We start from the raw sequence: 15,465 nt of genomic DNA, 5'->3' as shown, positions 1-15,465 counted from the left end.
GAAAGATTGGAGATAGGTTATTTAGAGGGGTGGGAGAAGGTAGTTTTCTGATCCATTAAGTCATATTTCTTAAAGCCAGGTTTAAGACCAAACTTACTAGCTGCAATTTTTGCTACTGTTATTTATTTAATTTGTGGACTGCGGAATTATAATTGACATCCATATCAATATTGACTTGTATTCTAATCTTTGCTGGCGCCAGAGCAGTTTGGCATCCTGATACATTGAGCTCTCAAGTTTACTGCCAGACTTCTTGGCAGTATTACCTGATGCTCTGTGCCACTCAAAGATCGTCTCAGGAGCTGGTTCAGTAAATCTATCGCATCACTTATCTTCTCAGAATCTCAGGCATCACAACATTACATCTACCTTAATTTCTGCATTCTGTCTTCCTGTTGTGCCTCACAGGGATAATTTGTTTTCGAGCTAAACGACGTGGATTGAGACTGAGTGGAACTGATAACCTCTCAAATGGATGAAATAGATGAGTGTGTGAAAATGTTAAACATTGCGAAGGAGAAACTTGAGTTTGTTTTTTTTTCAGTATTACTATCTGATTTCATTCCACACTTTTGATCATCAATAGTTAGTTTGAAGGGTAGCTCTGATACTTGCACAGTAGTCAATGGCCAGTTACACATATAAACCTGTGATGAATCCATGCATATTGGTAAAGATGGCACTACAATCCTGCAACTAGTCTCCAGATACCAGTGTCCAACCTGGCACCTGAAAGCAGAAATAATCAAGGTTTATTAATGTATGAACCTGGATCAGTTCTCTTCAGGAACTGTTCTAAACTGCTTCCAATATAATGATGAACGTTGGAAATTGTGACGAATATCGCACCATATATGTTCAACGCAGAACTCACCTGATATATAAAAACTTTTTAAAACACCAACAAAAAGTGTCGGGTCAGAACAGACCAGGATTAGTTAGAAGTGGGATGTTAGCATGGAGTTGATAGGAAGTGCACCTTTTAACTCTACCAGTTTACCCAACACCCAACTCAGGTTCCTGATCACTCACTTCTTTTCTTAGCTGAGATTATTTGATTAGGATCTAGTCAGAAAATTTCTTTCTTCAAAACAGTCGACATGAACTCTTCTCCAAAGAAGTTGTCCAATTTTAAATTATGGTAATTAGAATTGAAGTTCCGGGGGAGAAACATCCTATGACGTTTTGTTTAAGTTGTGTAATTTCATTGAGTAATTCTATTCATTCTCCTCCTGCTCCTCAGCTTTTCCACTGACCATGCCATCCTCCACTATCGATTCTCTCCATCACCTATTACAGGTGGATTGGTTTTACAAGATTACATTCCTCATTTTCTGATCAGGAGCTGAATATCTCAGGCAATACCTTTTCTCTCTACACCTTCGATTCCAGGATTTTCAATGATTTCTCCTCTGTCATCTATTTTTTTTAACATACTCTCTTTTGCTGATGTCCATCCCTGCTTATAATTTGGAATATGTGACTTCACCTGTGATCATGACCTGGATCTGTCAGCTACAGAATAGGAAACTACTTACATAGAAGTTCTCCCTTCCAATCAGAACTCTTATTTCTATGCTCTTTTAAGAGGCTTTACCCAGCATAAAGTGATGAAAAATACTTGAACACAGCACCTCTAGTTTCAGACTTAATTCGACATTTTTTGGCGATGTTAGTCAAGTTGGATTTCTTTTCTTTTCTTTGAACATGTGCAGCTTCCCCACTTGAAAGAGATTGAGTGCGTCTACCCGAAGGTTTTTTAAACTGGATTCCACTCAATGACCAAACAACTTTTCCTTTCTCCTCCTTTCATTTTTCGCAAGTGCGGCAATTTGATAGTTCCATTAGTTTTATCAACCATTAGCCATTAGACCTTAGTCATTAGTCATTAGACAGTCATTAGTCGTTAGTCATTAGTCGTTAGTCATTAGGTGAAAAAACTGGCTACCTCTCCGGACCTTTGTAGACGGATTCGACCTGCACAGTCTCCAGTCACTAATAGACCGTTACGTTTTCAAACTGGACGACCCTTCCCGAAGGTTCCCGAGCTCTTCTTAAATCTTGCACCATTTCCCAGAAGCGCCTATGTGCGATGATCTCCGTGACGTGAAGCTCACACTAACCCAAAATGCAGTGACAGCAGTGCTCTTTTCCATGAAACAGTCTCTCAAGTTATTTAAAGTTCAGCATCTTACCGCAGATTCCAACGCTGCTCCCAGACTGCCGCTGTGATGTTGCGGGGTCGCCCCAATGTTCTGGGCAGAAACAGCACTCAGGCAGTGGGTTCCATCCGGTCTATCAGTGGATTCTTGCTATTACTTTTAAATCTTATTTTCTTTTGCCTCTAGGTCCCAATACTTTCTAGAAACTCTAGTTTGACTTGACAATGTTCTTGCCTAATATACAGTGAGTGGGCCAGCACAAATAAATATCTTAACACCACTTTCTTTATCATTAACTATTCAAATACCCCTGTTATTATTTTGCAACCTCTTCTCAAGCATCAATAATTTGCAACTGGTCTAAAATCTGCCAGATAAATCTTGGTTTCGGTGAAGTCTCAGTTACAATATTCACTGCTCATTGATCCACATTAGTTCCCCTTCGTATTTAAATAAAATTTCTAGCTTGCCACCCTATCATTCCAAAACAGAACATTAACTTGGCAATTTTCTGTAGACCTGTAATTCTTCTGAATGTTTTGATCCTATGGCTCCAATGTTTTGTGTATTTCTCCTTCCTATCAATCTACCTTTGACGAAAGAGGCTCAGTTATTTTTGTCCTCTTTGTAATTTATGTCCTAATCTACCTTCTCTTGCAATTCTTTCACTTACAATAACTTTTTTGAATTAACTTTTCTTCTTTCTTCCTAAACTTTTCTCTTGTGGCTCACTACCCAACTTTCCATCCAGAAATATGTGCTTTGGAATTGTATTACTGTTTCTATATGATGCAAGATCTATTGTTAGAAGTTTAAGCATTAAGGTAAAATATAAGAAATTTTGGGCTGCAAACCATAGTGGAGCCATGATGTAATTTTGTGTTTTCCATGCACTGTTTTCTGGTCAGAGATCCTACTACTTAGATTTTACTTTCTTCAGAGGGTTTAAGAGAAACTGGAAATCCTTCTTTGGGAGTCAAGTCGCAGATAGTTTTGATGGCTGTTGCCGGAGGAGCTCTCATGGTTGTTATAAGCATAATCTGTGGAATTATCTTCTTCTGCCTTAAAAGGTGAGTGAACAGTATGTTTAATAAGCAACATAAAAATCTTTCAAATGTGAATATTAAAGTATATTTATTTCAGTTCGCTATCTCGGGAATTTCAAATGATTTAATATGGCAAATGCTCTAAAAAGGTCAATCAATGAACTCATTCAATTGCACCAAATTTTGTTAAAGCCACCAAATCCACAATTATAACTTGTCAGACAGTAGCCTTAGATTGTAGAGCAAGCCATAAGAATGTCAAAGGTGAAGAACGCAGATGAAGGAGAGTTTGGCATTGCATTGTTTTCACCTTCCTAATTGACTGCAAATGCTTAAACAAGTTTTTGCATAATCGTAACATGCCCGATCCGTCACTGTCTTTCAATTACAAAGCCCCAGGCCTTGTGTCCTTGCCCTGTATCACCATCTGCTACTTATATTCAAGCAACCTAATTGACTACACAGGGATTGTAGATACATATAAGTAGCAGCAATAAAATTGTATGCATGTTTTCAAGAATGAAACAGAGCAGATGTTTAAAATCATGGGTGAGACTACTTCATTCTATATTTCCATCTTTTCTTTGGATACTTATAGCAGCATTTGGCCCATTCAGAGCATTCCCATTCTTCAATTAATTTTGCTTGCAACCTACTCAGTCCACTTTCTCATCTAGGGTGACACAGTAGTACAGCTGTTAAAGTAATGCTATGATAGAGAGAATGACCTGGGTTAATTTCCGCCACTGCCTGTAAGGGGTTTGGGCATTCTCCCTGTGACCATGTGGGTTTCCTCCAAGTGATCCAATTTCCTCCATTCCAAAGAAGTATGTGGTGGGTTAATTAATCACATGTGTGTGATAGAGTGGTGCAGGCTCATTGGGCTGGAAGGGTCTGGTACTGTGCTGTATTTTGAATGAGACTGAAAAAATAAATAAATCCCTCCACTCACCAGATTCTACTACTCATCTACATACGGGTGGCAGTTTTACAATGGCCACTTAACTTACCAATCAGCATGTCTGGGATGTGGCAGGAAAGCTGTTCAACCAGAGGAAACCCACTTGGTCACAGAGAGAACATTGACAGCTTCAGAGGTCAGGATTGACCTTGGTTGCAGGAGCAATGGGACTAGTTGTTTCCCTGTGCAGCCAAATTTTAAATTGTGAATGTTCTGGAAAGCTCCATATTCCATGGACATATTACAATAGATATTGCTTGTTTTTATATACCTGTACTGGAGGCTGGAAAGATCTTAAGTAATAGCATGCACTCGCAGGAAAGGTTTAATCCAACTTTCTAAGAAAGCAATGTGTTAGTCCTGTTTTCCCATGGACTTTCCTCCTTATGGTGTTCCCAAGTTTTTTATTTAAAAACCGCCTTTTAACAAATGCATTCCCTTCCCTTCTACTCGCAGCTGAGTCTAAAGCAACAAAGGTTGTTTGGAGTATACCACTTTCTCTTCAAGCAGTGTTAGGAAGGAAAACATGAGAGAATCATTGATTATTGTTGTAATTTCCATTTGGGTGGGAAATCACAGGAAGTAGTATGTGTGGCATGAAGATGAAACCCTAACCAAGTTTCTTCCTCTCCTTACCAATTGTCTTTATTTTGATCACTTTATACATTCATTATGCCATATTTCATAATTTAGCTCCAGATCTATTAAGTGCCAAACCATGTACTTAATGTAAGTCTGGTCAGTCTATTTTAAGAGCCCCAATATAAATACTGTACAAGTTAATCAACTGCCTTCCTTTCATACAAACCTGATACCTTGGATCATCACTTACAACTGTTTAAAGCAGAATATACTGCATCTAAAACCAATGTATTTAATGTATCTAAACAATATATTAAAATAATTCATATGTATCTGAAGCATATCTAGGAGCAGTTGCAATTGTTCCCAAGGAAATTGGATTTTGAACCAAGCTGCAGACTGTTTTATAGCAAAAACCCATTTTTTTCCATTCTTTTGGAAGTTCCATAAATTTACCATAGCTTGCTGACATTTCAAGTCAGAAGAGATACTATAATGTATTTTATAATGCATTATATGGGTCACATACTTTATTCTGTTGATTCCATCTCAAGATCTATCCTGTTCCCAGCTTTGGACACTTAAGTGAGATGTTATTGTGTCTCATTGTTCAAAATGCAAATGACTTTAAATATGCCGTCCTTTATTTGCAATTGTATAAATCAGTATTGATGCTGAACATTCCAAGCAGAAAATCCCTTGAATTGGGCAAATAAATTTCGTGTTATTTTATTTTCTCACTTGATTCTCAAAAAAATGCCTTTTCTTTCCTCCCTAATCTCTCTCCACTAGCCCTTGTTCTTTTGTCCTTATGCTATATCCTCGTGGGTTATGACAACTCACATAATCATCTAAATACTTTTTAAAGGCAATGAGAGCTTCTGCCTCCACCACTATTTCAGGCACTGCATTCTAGACACAAACTACCTTTTGGATCCAAAATCCTTTCTCGACTCCACCCTTACCTTTCAACTGATTACCTGGTCATAAGAGTTGTATAGAATAGAACTGGCCCAACTTAACCGATATGAGTTTGTCCTATTTTCTTGTCTTTGGCCCATTTCCGTCTAAACGTTTCTTATCCAAGTACCTGTCTAAATGCCTTTTAAGCATTGTAATTGTACCCTCCGCTACCACTTCCTTTGGCAACTTGTTCCACATACTCACCACCCTATGTCTGAAAGAGTTGTCCCTCATGCCCCTTTAAGTTTTCCTCTCACTTTAAATCTACGCCCATAAAAATTGCTTGAACGCAGAATCTATGCCCTCTGGTTTTAGACTCTCTTATTCTAGGAAAAATAATGTGACAGCCTCCTTTGTTCCCGGGAGAATAAAATAACTTAAACATCACTTTCCATATCTCCACAGTGACATATATATCCGCAGTGAAATGGGCATTTGGAATTTTGACAGCTGTCTGCATCATATTTTTGTTTGTTTTTCACCAACATTGATGTCTGGATGATTTCCTTGTCAATCAGTTTTGTTTCTAGTAACAGTTGTGGGCAGTTACTCTTTAGGTGACATCTGAACCATCACGATTGATATGTAGCATGGGCATCACATTCAGTTGACTCAAAGTTCATATTTATGGCACTGTAAAAAGATCACAATAAATGATTTAGGCCACCCAATGCAGCAAGACAGCCATATAGTTTGATAAATAATCTACTGATTATATAAGAAAATAACTAATCTGGAAGAAAGAGTCATTGTCATGTCAGAAAATAAAATTACCAGCACCTGAGCCTATATGTTTTTACTGTCTTTGACAATTTCTTCAGTGAAATAACCTTGCTTTCAAAAGCCTGGCCATTGAATTTCCCAAGAGCTAGCAAAAAGAATGTCAAAAATATAAAGATAAGCCATTCAGCTGATTTTGAACTCTAGCACTACTGGATACCTTGTAAGAATTAGAGAAGGAATACATTTAATTCCCTACAGCATGCTGGTCCAGGCCCAGTGTGCACAATTGCACTTACCTTTAGCAGCTATAGAGAGGTATATGAGTGATATGAAGGCCACAGGGGTTGAACTTTAAACTCCCCCAACAGACAACATGTTTCCAGAAGTCTAACGTCTCTGATAACCAGATAAATTTTGAAATAAGTAAAATACATATAAATATTTCTTCAAAATAAATATTTCAAAAAACTACTTCAATTAATGTAAATGAATAAAATATTAACATCTGTTAAGATAACCACTCCTTTTCACCTTCTCTGATGATCCCATTCACTGTATCTGGCATAAAGTTGAACAGCTGGATATGAAGCCCATTTGGCCCCTCAGTTAGTTCCTCACAGAACTTCCATCACCACTTCCAAACGCCCACCCCCCGATCCTCCAATTCAGCATTAATTCCATGGGTCAATAGGAATGTCAGATAAACTAGCACACATGCAGACACCAGATAAAGAAGTAAGATACACCACAACACATAACCTGAAGCTAGTTAACACTGCTGTTAACACTCGGACCAATATTTCCACATACAAATGACACTGGAAGAATGGTAACTGATGCTTGACAAATTGTTAATTTCATCTTTGAGAATGATAGATTTTTTTTAATCAAACGTGTTAGGAGACACAGATTAAGGGCCCGTAAATGCAATTAACTCACAATGGGACACAGCCTCACTGAAATAGACTGGAGCGACCAAACGCCTTGCTCCTATTCTATCAATTGTACTATTTTTAAGAAAAGATTTTCAAATTGTGCTCATATTCTTCAGAACAAAGACAATACTGGGCATGCAGTATTTTGTATGAGTTTTCCTATCAAAGAAGTTCAATTTAGTAAAAGAATAATTGGCTTACACAGACTACATAATTAAATTATCTTTTCCATGATTTTAAGTCATGTTTTCACAGATGGATTGCACACCCTTTTATTGCGATAATGGAAAGGAGAAAAAACTGTTTCATTATATAGTCCGGTTTTGCTATCTCTTAATTTCTGAGTCATCATGAGAATCAATTTTATCAAACCTTCAAATGCAACTTAATCAATGCAATTTTATGCACATTTCAGGTGCAATTTTGCAATTGTGCTAGTGCAGAAGCCATATTCAATTACCTTCAGAGTATTGTTCATTTATGTAATGACAGCTTTCAGATGCACAGATTTATTTATATGTGCAGTTTGAATGTGCTCCTTGTGCTATTACAATATTGCAGAGCATGCAGTGGATGAGAAAACATTTATTTTCCAGGATGCTTAAAAAGATGTTCAATGTTTAACATAAATCTCAGATAATTCTTTCCATGGTAATGTACCATCTACTCCCACATTAATGTGAGCCCCAATGCTCTGTAATCAACACCATCAAAGATTGGCTGGTAAGTGTGAGAGAGAAATCTCAGTACCACTTCAGAAATACCCATCAAATATTTGCTCTTCATAGTTGATGATACTATCAATTGCGGTATGTACTTTCCTAGCTGTCAATCCAGGAGTTCCAGAACTAAACAAACTTCTTAGTATCTGAAAGCTGGAAATTGGCATCATATATCTATTTTCTGTGGTCATGTTTGATGCTGGTGCTAAGTTGCATCCCACTCAGAAAATTGTGAAATTGATCAAAAACAAGTTTGCAATAGAGTTAGTTCGGATTATAGCCAGAAAGAAGCATTAAAGTGTAATCTGCACAATTCCCGAGGGAAGCATGCTGAACTCAGCACTGTGATACAATCAGAGAAAATCATCCGAGATTGAAAGCACGTTCCCCATAGCAGAAGCGTAGTGGCAATACATGGTGTAGTTGAATTTTCAAAAGGCTTAGTATCCCAAACAGAAGGTTGGTTAAGGTTAGACCATAGGGAATTCAAGCAATGTAGCAATTGAAATTGATTATCAGTCAGGAAGCAAAGAACAGGAATGAATGGATCTCTCTCAGACTACCAGGCTATCACTAAGGGGTACAACCAGGTTGGTGCTTTGACCCCAGCTATTCATGAACCATATCATTGATTTGGCTGAGGAGACCAGGTGTGATAATTCCGAGTTTTTTGCATGATGCTGAACTATGTGGGATTGTGAACACCGAAGAGGCTTGAAGGGGTTGTAGACAATCTGACTGTGTGAATGAAAAATGGCTAATTGAAAATTATGCAGAATAACATCAGAATGAGAACTTGGGTAGTATTGACATTCAAAGAGACCTAGTTGTATACAAGTCCCTTAAAGACATCGTTTAGTGCAAAGGACAGTTAAGGAGAAAATACTATGGCGGTCATCATTTCTGGAGGCTTTGCAAGCAGAAGAAATAAAACGAGAAATAATTTGGTGAGATGGCACAAGGAATGTTGTCTACATAACTTGACATTGAAGTTACACTACAGTGGTTCTAGACATGGCAGATTTGCTGTTTGAGGAGTGAGTAGGCCTATAGTGCCTATAATCTCTGATGTTTCTGAGGATGAGAGAAGACGCAAAACTCTTAAAGAGCTTGGAAAGGTAGATGCAGGGAGAACGGTTTACCTGGATGGGGAGTCTAGAATCAAGGACCAGTCACAGAAAAAGCAGTAGACTATTTAGGACTGATATGCAGAGAAAACAATCAACAGATAGTGAACGTTGAAATTCTGTATGCCAGAGGGCCGTAGTTGCAGAGTTAGTGTATTTATTCACAACAGAGATTGATAAATTTCTGGATATTAATGGAACCAAAGGAGTTATCAGGGGGTCTCACCCTTCTGCTCACTGAGTCCATGATGAAGCACCCATTTATACTAATCCCATTTTACTGACCCACAATTCCCCCAGGTCCTATTGCTATCTCTACACCACTACCTACTAGAGGCAATGCACAATCAAACCATAGGTCTTTGGCATGTGGGAGGAAACTGGAGTATATTGACGAATCCCAGGCAGGCATAGAGAGGACATGAAAATTTCACACATTTTGCACGTGAGAGAAGGCTATTAGAGTCAGATGACCCAGTCCTGCTCTTGCAGTGTTGTTATTCTACTCCTAACAGTTGGATGAGGGAGGGAGAGGCTACCAGGAAGAGGGTGAAAGCTGTCAGATCTTTGAAAGTCCGAAAAGTGATTGTAGTAAGTAGGATGCATGCTAGAAAAGAGATCCAGAGTAATAGACAAGTGGACGGGTACAAGGGACCTGTTAACCCTAAATTCAGAGCTCTATAGGAGATGATCAGAATGGTTGTTTCCATGAATGAGAAGCACCATGGGGGAACAATGCTGAAAAAAACCATGACTTCACAATCATGTCAGAGTTCACTGCACACCATTAAAATCGTTGTGCTGTCATACAGACACTTAGCCAGGCAGGAACACAAGTGGACAGACACAAATGATTGACCTAACAAATACTACTCTCTTCTGCACCAACTTTTCATTCAACATCATCGTCATTCTAATGCATCCACACCCCAGATGTTAAGTCTCCAAAGGATGGAAAATTAAAAAGTATCCAATGTCCTTTATCTCCTCATATGGACTGAAATAACAGAAGGGAGGCCACACTCCCAGGATGGGAGCTGGGGGTATTCTCTTGGTTTCAGTGTAACATTAGACATTTTAGAGCCCTTCACCTCTGCGATCAGAGGAACCTTCAGGTGTGAACTACTCATGAGCAGAGGCAGTGCAAAATATGCCAAGTGGTAAAAATGTTTCATTGTCGTTTTCTACAACCCCTTTACTACATCTTCATTACCATGTGAAAGGCTGCATCACATTCGGGATGTTTGACTTTGAGCATATGAAGGGAAGACAGATATCCCCTCATCAGAATAACATGGATCAGTACAGGGGAAGCTGGGGGACACATGATGGAGATGAGGAGGAGGAGGAGGATGATAGCGATGAGGTGTCAATGATCATAGTTTTCACAGTGCACTTGACAACCCACTGAACAATCTCAGAAGAATTATGCAGCAAAGTATCAGCTCATTCATTTTGCTGGACAAAGGGTTTATTTTTGAAAACTGGGGCAGATTGTGTAATATTGATGTTCGAGGAGACCTAGTCTGCATACCGGTTACTGAAAGATAATATTTGGGTGCGATGGACAGTGGCAAATAGTATGTTTGCCATCATTACTGGAGCAGAAGAAATGAAGGCTTACTATAATTGTATAGCAACTTGGTGAGATGGCACAAGGAATACTGTCTACTGCCTCAGAAACTGACATTAAGGAATGAGCAAAGCAGTTTAGAGGGACACAATCCTTGAGTATAAACAGCCTACAGCCTAGCATGAGTAGTAGTGAGAGAGATGGGTATCTGTAATGCCTTGAGCACATTTGGGATGCTGATGTACATGCAGAATGAGATACTTAGTAAATTGTTGGACTTGAAAAGAGAGATGCACCAAAACCAGACACTACTCTCCTTCTTACATATGAGCAGATGGGAAGGAGGGTGATCTGTAAGGAACCAAACTGAGGGGCTAAATAACCTTCATATCTGGACTCTCAGCTTTATGCCAGCCATACTTAATTGGGTCAGTGAAATTGGCTTGTGTCATTGTCACAGAGCTGAGATGTGGGCAGACACAAATCGCGCGCCTGGTCCCTGCTTGTCTTCCCTCTTCTCCTTGCTGTCACCTCTCTGTGTATTCTGAGCATGGGGAGGGGCATGAATGCTCCTGCTACTGCAGAAGAGCAATGAGCTGACATGTACCTTATGCAAGGTCAATGGGGGATGAAGATTGGAGAGCTGATATAGGAGTCTGATGTGATGGATTAACATTTTGCTTGCATGCACGATGAAGATCAAGTCACTGAATGCATCTAAAAAGTTGAGACTGAGAATCAGTCACTATTGTATTGAATGACTGGACGAGCACTCAGGTTTGAGTGGCCAACTCGTATCAAGTAGAAATATCTCCATGTCAAACATTTTCTCTAGCTAAGATGCTATTGCCAGGTAGATTAACAGAAAGTGGAGGAAGCACTCAATAGGTCTGACAGCACCCGTGAAAAGAGAACTAGTATTCATGTTCAGGTCAAAGATCTTTCGCAGTTAGCACTCAAAGCCTTCAACCCGAAGTGTCAACTGTTTCTCGCTCTGTAGATGCCGCCAGTCGGCAGGGGTTTCCCCCGCACTCAGCTATTTTTGATTTCAATCGCCTGGATTTTCAGCAGATGCTGCGGCTTCAGTTTAATCGTAAATACTTGAGAATTGGAGTGAGCAGAACTGGAGAGGAGGGCAACGTGGCTGACTACAGCTCATGTTCTCCCTTCTTTATGTTTCAGATCTAAGAAACGGGAGATCAAGAAGAGACCACCTCCCCGTCCTCCATTGCCATCCCAATACAATTCAAGGAAAGAACCAAAGAGGTTGTCAAAACCTGGTGCCAAAATCCCCCAGGCGCAGCAGCCGTATCCTACTCAGCAACGCACCCGCTCACTACCTCGCCCACCGCCATCCTCACCTAAACAGCCCCAGTGGTCACGGCGGTCCCTCACTCGCCCCCGTGAGCCGCCACCCCCGTGCCCGAGCAAGGTGCCACCTTCGAGCCCGCCTCCGCGTCCACGTGGCTCATCATCGCCACAACTTGGCAAGCAAGGACCACAACCAGTGCCGGACAATGAAACTAGTTATGCAGAGGAGCCAACAGGCTATGCCGATTACATTACAGCTTATGACAGTACCGAATATATGAAACACTTATAGATTTAAATCAAGTGATGAATGCGGTAGACTCAGACCAGTTCCTTTCTATGTATAGCTTCATCTTATTTAAATATAATCAAAGAGTATTGAATGAATAAAAGTTTTGTTGGAAAATATCTCTGTACCACTTAGTTGATTATTATTTTAAAGGCACAATGACAATGTTTTAGAGTTGAATTTGGTGTTCTCTGTATTGCTACCATTTCATAAACTACAATAATACACATATATATCACTGGCCAAGTTGTTAACTCATTTGGGCAATTCATCCAAACCAAGCAAAATCCTGTTTCTGTGTTTGAAGTTTGACTGTCTCTTGGAAGGTAACAACCTACCTAAGCCTTCTAACCCATTTGCAGTGTGTATATTAAGTGCTATTTTTGACCCAAAAAGAACAAAGTTAATTCTCCAGATGGAAGCCCATGGTGACTAGGATGCCTAAGGAGTTAGTGTTGAAAACTCTGTAAATAATGTCAATATGAGTGTCGTCATCGTGGCTATCCCTCGAGGTCGAGGATGATGGTCTTTGTTCTGTTGATCTACTTATGGGCTCTCAAGTGGCTTATGAGTCCAATCTTGGCTTTGAAAGTTCTTCCACATTCAGGACAGGTAGTTCCAGATGGAAGATTGGGCTTTGGTTGTTGCTGCTTCTCTTTCCATTTTCTTCTCTTTTCTTCTAATTCTGCACATCTGTTGGCTTCAAAAGTTGCTGTTCCTTCTCGGATGATGGCTTGCCAGAGTTTCCTGTCCTTGGCATTGGTTTCCCAATTGTTGATGTGGATGTTACACTTCTTCATGTTGGCTTTTAAGACGTCTTTGAATCTCTCCTGTTGTATGTAAATAATGTCAATACGAGTGTACGCAGGGGATCTTGTTGATAGTGAAGCAGGTTACAATGAATTACTGAAAGATCTTGATTATTTTGGGAGCTGGCTGAGGAAAGAAAAGTAGTTTTCAATCTAGATAAGTGTGAGATGATGCATTTTGGGCAGTCAAACCAGGGTAGGGCCTATACAGTGAATGGCAGGACACTGACAAGTGCTGTGGAACAGAGGGACCTGGAAATACACAGTTAGCTAAAAGCAGGCACTCATCTAGACAAGATAGTGAAGAAGGCATTTAGCATGCTACCCTTCATTATTGAAGGCACTGAGTTTAGGATTAGGAACATGATGATACAAGTGACACCACACTTGAAATATTGGTCACCATGTAATAGAAAGGAATTTGTTAAGCAGGAGAGGGCACAGAAGAGATTTATGAGGATACTGCTGAGTTATAGGGAGAGGTTGACCACACTGGATGTTTATTCCTTGCAGTACAGGAGAATGAGGGAGACCACGTAGAAGAAGGTAAAATAGTATAACCATGCCTGACATGATGGAATACATGGTGACACAGGACAAGATAGTACAAAGTCAGCATGGTTTCCTTCAGGGAAAATCCTGCCTGCCGAACCTGTTGGAATTCTTTGAAGGGATTACAAGTAGGATAGGTAAAGGGGATGCAGTGGATATTGTGTATTTGGACTTTCGAAAGCTTTTGACAAGGTGCCACACATGAGGCTGCCAAGTTAAGAGTCCATGGTATTACATGGTAGGTTAGGAAAGTTACTAACATGGTTAGAGCATTGGCTGATTGGTAGGAGGAAGCGAATGGGAATAAGAGGATCCTTTTCTGGTTGGCTGCCAGTGACTAGTGGTGTTCCACAGGGGTCAGTGTTGGGACTACTTTTTTTATGCTGTATATAAATGATTTAGATGATGGAATAGATGGCTTTGTTGCCATGTTTGCAGATGATACAAAGATTGGTGGAGGGGCAGGTAGTGTTGAGGAAACAGGTAGGATGCAGAAGGACTTAGACAGATTAGGAGAATGGGCAAGGAAGTGGCAAATGAAATACAATGTTGGAAAGTGCATGGTCATGCACTTTGGTAGTAGAAATAAATGTGTGGACTATTTTCTAAATGGGGAGAAAATCCAGGAATCTGAGATGCAGAGGGACTTGGGAGTCCTTGTGCAGATCACCCTGAAGATTAACTTGCAGGCTGAGTCAGAGGTGAGAAAGGCAAATGCCATGTTAGCATTCATTTCGAGAGGTCTAGAATACAAGAGCAAGGATGTGATGCTGTGGCATTATAAGGCCTCACCTTGAGTATTGTGAACAGTTTTGGGCCCCTTATCTTAGAAAAGATGTGCTGGCATTGGAGAGGATCCAGAGGAGGTTCACAAGGATGATTTCAGGAATGAAAGGGTTATCATACAAGGAACGTTTGATGGGTCTAGACCTGTACTCGCTGGAATTCAGAAGGATGAGGGGGGGATCTCATTAAAACCTTTCGAATGTTGAAAGGCCTAGACAGAGTAGATGTGGAAAGGATTTTTCCCATGGTGGGAGAGTCTAGGACAAGAGGGCACAGCCTCAGGATAGAGGAGTGTCCCTTCAAAACAGAGATGTGGAGAATTTTCTTCAGCCAAAGTGAGGTGAATTTGTGGAATTTGTTGCCATGTGCAGCTGTGGAGGCCAGGTTGTTGGGTGTATTTAAGGCAGAGATTGATACATTCTTGATTGGACATGCTATCAAAGGTTACGGGGAGAAGGCTGGGAACTGGGGTTGAGGAGGGGATAGAGAAAAGGATCAGTCATGATTGAATGGCAGAGCAGACTCGATGAGCCATATGCTCTTAAGGTCTTAAGTTTATAAAATCTTGATGGGTAATCATACACTTTTCCACAGGGTAAGAGAGTCCAAACCCAGAGGGCATCGATACATGATAAGAGGGGAGTGATTTAAAAGACACCAGAGAGATAACTTCTTTATCCAGATGATAGTGAGTACCTGAAATGGGCTGACAGAGGAAGTGTTGAGGTGCACTTCATTTAAGAGGCATTTGGATAGGTACATGGAGGGGAGGAGCAGGGAGGGGTATGGGCTGAACATGGGCAACTGGGACTAGCAAAGAAGATCCCATGGTCAGCATGGACTAATTGGGCTGAAGACCCTGTTCTGTGAAGTATAAAAAAGTTATATATTTCCAGGTGTAACTTGAAGTTGAATCAGAAGGTA

General features: G+C 40.1%; 1 protein-coding gene across 1 annotated transcript in view; it reads left to right on the top strand.

The window, feature by feature from the left end:
- LOC140209603 (uncharacterized) overlaps positions 1 to 12,426 on the top strand; it is a 119,839-nt gene extending 107,413 nt beyond the window's left edge. Inside the window, exons 3-4 of the mRNA XM_072277877.1 lie at positions 3,103 to 3,232; positions 11,977 to 12,426. Coding sequence (XP_072133978.1) covers positions 3,103 to 3,232; positions 11,977 to 12,397 — 551 coding nt within the window. The 3' untranslated portion in view covers positions 12,398 to 12,426. The remainder of the gene's footprint in view (positions 1 to 3,102; positions 3,233 to 11,976) is intronic.
- The last annotated feature ends 3,039 nt before the right edge of the window (positions 12,427 to 15,465 follow it).

The sequence above is a fragment of the Mobula birostris genome, chromosome 2, assembly GCF_030028105.1.
Source record: "Mobula birostris isolate sMobBir1 chromosome 2, sMobBir1.hap1, whole genome shotgun sequence".
Lineage (NCBI taxonomy): Eukaryota > Metazoa > Chordata > Chondrichthyes > Myliobatiformes > Myliobatidae > Mobula > Mobula birostris.
The sequence above is the reverse complement of the archived record's forward strand: the minus strand, read 5'-3'. Positions and strand labels throughout refer to the sequence as shown.